Source organism: Amborella trichopoda, chromosome 13 (assembly GCF_054954075.1).
Source record: "Amborella trichopoda isolate Santa Cruz 75 chromosome 13, AtrichopodaSantaCruz75HAP2 v2.0, whole genome shotgun sequence".
Lineage (NCBI taxonomy): Eukaryota > Viridiplantae > Streptophyta > Magnoliopsida > Amborellales > Amborellaceae > Amborella > Amborella trichopoda.
This window is the reverse complement of record NC_142348.1, coordinates 3,547,928-3,555,580: the sequence shown is the minus strand read 5'-3', so window position 1 is coordinate 3,555,580 and position 7,653 is coordinate 3,547,928. Positions and strand designations below refer to the sequence as shown.

The 7,653-nt window shown below is 37.7% G+C and overlaps 1 protein-coding gene across 14 annotated transcripts; it reads left to right on the top strand.

Annotated features, from left to right (window-relative positions):
- The first annotated feature begins 1,228 nt into the window (after positions 1–1,228).
- LOC18428185 (Oxidoreductase family protein) lies at positions 1,229–7,436 on the top strand. 14 transcript variants are annotated; one of them, XM_088856276.1, is made up of 7 exons: positions 1,229–1,481; positions 3,150–3,320; positions 4,308–4,472; positions 4,767–4,931; positions 5,169–5,215; positions 6,418–6,515; positions 7,106–7,436. In XM_088856276.1, exons 1-6 carry the CDS (start codon positions 1,305–1,307, stop codon positions 6,491–6,493), a joined length of 801 nt encoding a protein of 266 aa, XP_088712402.1. In that variant the 5' UTR covers positions 1,229–1,304; the 3' UTR covers positions 6,494–6,515; positions 7,106–7,436. The 14 variants fall into 14 exon arrangements, with proteins under 14 accessions (XP_088712402.1, XP_006837284.1, XP_020519349.1 ...); XM_006837221.4 differs by having other exon boundaries at positions 5,081–5,215; XM_088856273.1 differs by lacking the exon at positions 1,229–1,481 and adding an exon at positions 1,573–1,653 and having other exon boundaries at positions 5,081–5,215.
- Positions 7,437–7,653: the final 217 nt, after the last annotated feature.

Below are 7,653 nucleotides of genomic sequence, written 5' to 3'. Positions count from 1 at the left end.
ATTAATTTGAGGATATTTGAGCGTCCGAACACCCCTTTTATAGTGAAATTTTTGAGGTGTGCTCTAATTTGATTGTTTAGAGCCCCGGATATATATAATTTTTTCCTTTTTATTGATTCTTGAACTCTTTTTACTTCTTTAATTTTCTTTATATTTCTTGGAATCTCTCTCTCTCATAAGGAAAAAATTTATATAAATTGTCTTGTTTGCTGGAACAATCCCTTTTTCTTCCCCTTAGGATCAAGGGCTCTCTTGACTCTCGAACGAGAAAGCCCTTTAGGGCCGTAGGGGCAATAGCGCTTCTTCTTTGGATCCCTATAACTGGGCATGGACTATTGGAGTGAGCCAATCCTTTCCTTGGTATCCGAGGTAGGCTCCATCAAGAGCTTCCTCGCTCGTTGCGCCAGCTTTTTGTGCTTTTTAATAAATTTATCTTTTGTAATCCTGTTTCCTTTCGACTTTATATTGTAAAAGTAAGAGACACCTCTTGAAAAAGTTGTTCAATGGCCCAAAAAACCATACAATTGATCATCTTAGCCTTAAGATGCGTAGTTATAAAAGAAAACATATTTTTTGAGCCCTTAATATACTACATATTGTGTCACATTATCTACATAGTTCATTTTTAAGACTTCTAAGTGCGTACAAGATGTACATGATCTACGTCAATTTTAGACTTTTGAATTTTATAATTAAGGATGAAAATAAGTTTTTTTATTTTTATTAGCTATCAAAAAGGTTTTTGACACCAAACAAATAAGGAAAAAGTTCAAGTTGCAACCTTATACTGTAAAAGTAAGGTGCACCTCAAAATTTCAATAGAAACGACTATTCCAAAGTTAGAAAGCTTTCCTTTCAATTATCTGGACCTTGAGATGTATAGTATAAAGACAAAAAAAATTTCAAATATTAAAAATAAATCATCTTGTAACAAGTTCACTTTTTATTTTCAAGATTTTGAAGTGTTTACCAATCTAGTCAACTTTTTTTCTTTTTTCTCTAGATAAAAAGTCACTATAAGATTTTCGACAACGTAACTGCAAGTTCCAATAAAATTTAGAGGTGTGCCTTAGTATAAGGTGGACACCTTATACAAACCTCACTCGGCAATGTAGTGTGTGGTTCTTCCCCCTGTGTGAGTAAGTGCATAGTATGCTAGTGCAAGAGCATGGCATAAAGTGCAAACATGGGCAGAAAAAAAAAGACGTGATGGAGCGCTTGAATAGAAGTTGGATCCCAACTTGCAGAGCCAAGGAGGGAAAAATAATAAGAGAGAGAGAATCTAGAGAGAGAAAATTGTGGCAATGGCAGAAGTGGTGGTGAAGTACGGAATAGTGGGAGTTGGAATGATGGGAAGAGAGCACATGCTCAACATAGCCCACCTCCAAGGGGCAGCAACAGTCTCTTGTGTTGCTGACCCCCACTTACCCTCTCAACAATCTGCCCTAAATTTGGCAGCCAAATTTGGCTGGTCTCTCAAGGTGGACCCTCTCTAAGCTCAACTCTAACTTTAACTAATCTCACATTTGATTATGGAATTTTGATTGGGTTTTTTTGAAATTTGAAAAACAGTGGAGAAACCCCTAACTTTTATGGGAAATTGAGGAATACTAGGAGATACTCTGTCAATCAAACCCCAAACAAACATCTGAGGTAATATTGTATTTTTCAAATGAACTGAGAAATGATCAGATGCTATGCCAAACTAGTGGAGATCTGGTTTAACTTCAATTAATTGCTAGCTATAATTGAGATAAAGAAGTAGAACACAACAACAAAACTTCAAATTTTTTTGTTATTATGGTTTTTTACTTTTATAGGTCTGGTTGAGACTCTCATTCACAACCAAGCTCTATCTCTGTGAATTTATCCTGATTCACTTTGATTCTGCCTAAAAAAAGCTCACCCCACTTAAAGATACAATGGAAATAGAACTCCTTCTTTTCAGCAATTTGGTTTGACTCAGGTTGAATTCAAGACCCTCCCTTAAACCCTGACTCCTACCATCTCCAACCCCCACATAACATTCTCGTCAGTTGCTTCATAGATAATATGTATTTTATTCAATCACATTTGAAACCAATTGATACACAAGTTTCGCTCATTCAACAGTCCCCCACAATGCAAACTCAGTGATTTCCCTAACAAAGTGATCATCATCAGTGTCTCTTTCAGAATTTTCAGTGTCCCAAAACTCGGCTGAGTAACTTGGCCTCGCTACCTTGGTGAGGGAGTTCTGGTGACAAGCTCAGGTTTATTGAAAAGGTCTTAAAGATTTCTATTTTTATTTTTTCCTAAATCACTAATAAATGATGCACAAATGTGTTTCTAAACAATTCTTATTTTTTATAATGATTTGTGAATTTTCCATATTATATGGTCTTCTTTTCTATCTTTCCTTTTTTGGATTTTTCTCAGTTGCTATTTTGAGCCACTTTTCGGGCTCATACATCAGCTAGGGCAGGGGAAGACTCCCGAGCCCTAACCGAGTAATTGAGAAATGATAATTTCTCATGCCAAGAATTCCTTCTATCCCTCAAATGTGTGCTATATCCATGACTTCAACTTTGTTCTCACTAAATGGTACTATCCATTCAATATAAGTGAACATTACACAAAATATTGACAAATCTAAGCGTATTTGGTTTGTCCGTAGTCCTCTATGTTCTTCAAGGCCATTTCCATAAAAGCCTCATGCCATTCTTACATGGCCATTCAGGACCCCATCAGACCTCTAAACATGAGCTTAGAAACACATCCAAGTTACCACAAACTTTTAACACTGTATTTTGTGCTAACCTGTGATCCATTGCACCTATATGTTTCAGTGTTTTAACAATCAGCCAAGTTACTCAGCCTCGGCATGGTGCCGAGGCGAGTTCAGGTGCATAGCTTTGGTCTGAATGCACATGTACAGTACTCGGGCAAGTACTTTACTGGTCGCGTACGTAAATGAAAAAATTACTCTTCTTCCAAGAAAATGAAAGAATTACTTTTATTATTCAAACTTCTCTCTAAGGAGCCATTGCTTACCAAATGCCCTCCTCATTTGTGGACAGGCTCGGAGCCCATTCCTTGGAAAGCCAAACATAAATTTTTCAATATTCCGACATGCTGTACGTCTGATAAATGCTTTTAATTTTTGGTAGGTATTCAATGGACACCAAGAGCTATTGGAGAGTGGACTATGTGATGCGGTAATAGTATCAGCCCCAAACATGACCCATTTCCATATACTCATGGATATCATCAATCACCCAAGGCTCCATCATATACTTGTGGAGAAGCCTTTATGCACCACAGTTAAGGACTGCAAAAAGGTATTCACTTTATATGCATTTTGTTTTCGACAATGTTTTGTTGTAATTTGTGTAGTCTGTGTTCATGGGTTTCTATAATCCCTTTATTTCCTAGTTAGGTCAATTGTATGTTAAAACCTCTTGTTTTTTGTTATGCTTGGTTATCAAAGTGTATTAAAGTCGAAGAAGTTATGAATCTACCATATATATTTGCAAAGGATCCATCTATATAATGCCAGTCTATTAACATTTTCGATTGTCCCATGGTACACAGCAGAAATAGCTCTAGCATCCCAGTAAGTATAGTCTCAATGGTAGTAGCAACCATATTTGCCTGCTGAATCTAAAATATAATATTGTTTTTACATGGGTTCTGTGGAACTGGCTGCTTTCTGATTGCTTTTTCCTTGTAAATTGTCCCACATTAATTATCCATTTGTTGTGGAGTAGCTACATGTAGCATTTGTAACCTTCTCCTTTCCTTTCCTAATATAGGAGGTTCCTACTGTAACTAGTTATTGTATGGAGTGGTGCCTAGCAAGACAATCTGCTATACGTGGCAATCGTAGTAGCAACAAAAGACATCGAACACATAATTCATCATGTGTAGAAATTGGGAAACATGGAAATTGCCTCCAATTTAAGTCATTAGTAAATACTTTATAAGATATTTGTTATTTGTTACTACTTATAACAGTTTGTTTCATTGGATAAGCACATACTTTTTTTTCCCTGTATCCTGCATATATGCTGCTTCCTTTCCTTTTCATTGTTTCCTCTTCATCTGTGTTCCCCTTTCTGTATAAATCTGAGACAGAAAACAAACTAGGGATTTATTCCATTACAAAGTTTTTTCTGAAAACTATAGGGTATAAATTGTCTTTCTATGTACATTAACAGTATTTCTAATTATGATTTTAAAATTTTTTTTCTAAATATGAACTCTTGATATACACAAAGGTGGAGCAGAACACTGCATAATATCCCATGCCTTACCTTTCCTCATAGGTAATAGATTCAGCTAGGAGGAGACCCGATATTGTGGTGCAAGTTGGACTGGAATACAGATACATGCCAGCCACTGCCAAGTTAATTGATGTAGTTAAGAGTGGAAAACTCGGAAGAGTGCACATGGTGGCTATTCGTGAGCATCGCTTCCCTTTTCTTGTCAAGGTAATAATGAATAAGGAAAGTATTATTTGTGAGCCTGACTACCCTCATCTTGTCAACGTACAATAAAATATCATAAAATCGATTGGGAAAATCATAGTCCATTAGGACGCCATCGCCATTCAATGAAACAATAAAGAGAGAGCGGGCACCAATCACTGGGGTCTGTTCTGAAGGTTCTTCTCTCTCTCCATCATCTTTCATCATTTTACTGGACGGTGATGACCTCAATGGGCTGCTTCTTTGTACATTACGTCAACTATTGATGTTCCAATGAAAAAATTTCAATCCTTATAGGTTAACAATTGGAATCGATTCAATAAGAATTCAGGGGGAACTTTGGTGGAGAAGTGCTGCCACTTTTTTGACTTAATGAGGCTTTTTGTAGCCTCAAATCCAGTTCGGGTGATGGCTTCAGGCTCCATTGATGTGAATCACAAGGATGAAGTTTATGATGGAAAGGTTTACCCCATTGTCTCATTTCCATAGCTGATTATGCAATACCATTTGCCAAACTATCAACCATATATGTACACACATATATTACATGTATAACTTCTGTTTCTTATATACTTGGACCTCTATATTTGATTTCCTACTGATGACTTTAGGTACCTGATATAATTGACAATGCATTTGTCATCATAGAATTTGAAAATGGCTCACGTGGCATGCTTGATCTCTGCATGTTTGCTGAAGGCAGCAAGAATGAACAAGAGATTTCAGTTGTGGGCCACATTGGAAAGGTAATCCTCAAAATTTTGCTTTGAGTTACATACCTGACAAGCTTTTTAATGCACTGAAAGCTCTAATATGTGCCCCACAGTTACACTTTAGCAATCGTGTACCCCATAAATATTGTGGTAATTGGGTACATATTGTATTTTTTTCCCTTTTTTTTTTAATGTCTACTTTGGGACCTAGTTGGAGTGGAACTCTAGATATCATGTTGTGACACCCGCCACCCTGAACACTGCCTTGAGCACAGTGCTCTTGGGATATTTCTCAGGTGGTAAACATTGTATTAGTGCACTGGTCATTTCTTTCGTTGTTTCTTGAGATTTTTCTACGACTGCCTCTTTATTTTTTTAATTTACATATGTGATTCTCAATACATTGGGATCATCTTTTCCTCCCAAACTCTCTCAAGCACCTGAAAATCCTGATAAATAAAACAATACATTTGCTCCACTAGTCTGTCAACAGGTTTTGGCAAAAGGCTCCTGATATAAAAAGAACACTCGAAGCAGTGGTTATTCCAACTTTTATGTTGAAGAAACAGAAATTTTGGGAAAATTCTATGGGAAATTGCATTATTCATTTTTTAGTACAAATTGTAGGGTACTCAAATGATAATTAAGCACTATTTCGAGATCAGATAAGGAAATGTCACAATATTTGCATTGTTATTGGTTTTAGTCAAGTAAAGAGGAATGTATGTGCCTAGTGTGGTGAAAACACTCAATTGCCCCTCTCGATATAATTACCATAGCGCTCATACCATTGTTATCAAAGCTAGACCAGACCGGCTGGTCGGACGGCCATCCAGACCACAAACCAGTTCAGTTCACTAAAACATCGATCTTGAAAACACATGTAATTTTATAATTTTTTTCAATATATTTAGGTTTTTGGCTGATTTTCATCAATCCGATGTGTTGGATGTTGGTTTAAACCCACTAAGTGACCCGGGCTGACACCTGTTCTCTTTGTTTTCTGTTCCTGTTTTGATCACATTTGCTCATAAATTAACCAAACTACCCTTGGCAGCCAAGATTGTAATGGTGCCTCTACACTGGCCGAACTGCCCCTCTCAACCAAAAGTACCCTAGTGCCCCTACACTAAACCAAACTGCCCGACAGAATTACCATAACGCCTCAAACCAAGATCAAGTATGAAACTGAATTTGCATTGTTTGTTTCTTATCTTCATTATTGCTCTTAACAGGGGGAGGCCTTTATGCCCGAAAATATCGTCCGTGTGGGTACTCGAGCAGCAGGGGGAGCGGGTGTTGAGACCATGAAATCAGAGGATCCTCGAATTAGGTGCATATGATGCTTTCACTTGTTTGATATGACCATGCCCTTAATTAAGAAAGTTAATTTATAATGAATATGTGCCTCTACTTGTAGAGAAAAAAATGAAAGAGAAAAATGAGCCTCCAAAAAGAAAATAAACCTATTGAATATGAGTGAGAGATGCAAACACGTATGCACTAGCACATTCATAAATGTGTAGCACTATAGCCACCCATGTCTTGATCGGTTGTTTACAGTGGCACATGTGCATGTGTGTGGGAACGTGCGCACACACGGCATGTGCATGTACGAATGCATGCATGTGGGAACGTGCGCACACACGGAGTACCCCATGTACCTGGCAGCCAATGACCAAGGCCAGTTCTACTCTCTCTCTCCACCTCAAATCATGTTGACACATCCATTTTGAAAATTTGGACCTTCCAAGTTAGTCTTGGGCTTGATCGGTTAAGGTGTTGACAATTGTAACCCTAAATCCCATGTTAAAGTCCTATCACTGAATTGGCCGCAGAAAAATAATTAACCGGACCATCCATCCAATGCAATGTCCACTTCGTAATGCACGATGATAGAAATGCTTCGATATATTTATGCAGGTATGATGGACTTCATCATGGGGCCAGTTATTTGGAGCACCTCAATTTCTTAGATGCCATCAAAGCCCAAGGACGTCATACTCCTGCTGTTGATTTGGAAGATGGGCTTTATTCTGTGGCCATGGGAGTTGCTGCACAACTCTCTATTGAAAAAGGCCACTTCGTGACCATTAAAGAAGTCATGGACTAACAAGCGTTGCAATTTGCTTCATATTATGACTGTTACATTATTGTTGCTGCTACTGCTGCCATTACTGCTATACTGCTACTTTTACCATTACTATGGTTGGTACTACTACAACCATTACTAAAACTAGCATTATTTTGAGAACCCCAAATCTTGGTGATGTAGCTTCCTCACCCTAGTGACCAACCTCAAAATAAAAAATAAAAAAAATTATATGTGCATAACACCAGTGTTATCAAATTCGTTTCGCTTTGGCCGAAAAAGCAAAAGCCCTTGGATTTTAGGCATAAACCAAAGAGAAGCGAAGCATGGTGCTGCCGCTTCAGTCAGATTCAGGCCGCTTTGGTTAGATTTGGGTATG

What these genes read in the sequence shown, in the direction of transcription:
- LOC18428185 (XM_006837221.4), top strand. Translation starts at nt 1,305, where the DNA reads ATGGCAGAAGTGGTGGTGAAGTACGGAATAGTGGGAGTTGGAATGATG. An exon ending in CAGTTAAGGACTGCAAAAAG is followed by an intron (nt 3,321 to 4,307) that starts GTATTCACTTTA and finishes CTTTCCTCATAG; the next exon opens with GTAATAGATTCAGCTAGGAG. An exon ending in TCAGAGGATCCTCGAATTAG is followed by an intron (nt 6,516 to 7,105) that starts GTGCATATGATG and finishes ATATTTATGCAG; the next exon opens with GTATGATGGACTTCATCATG.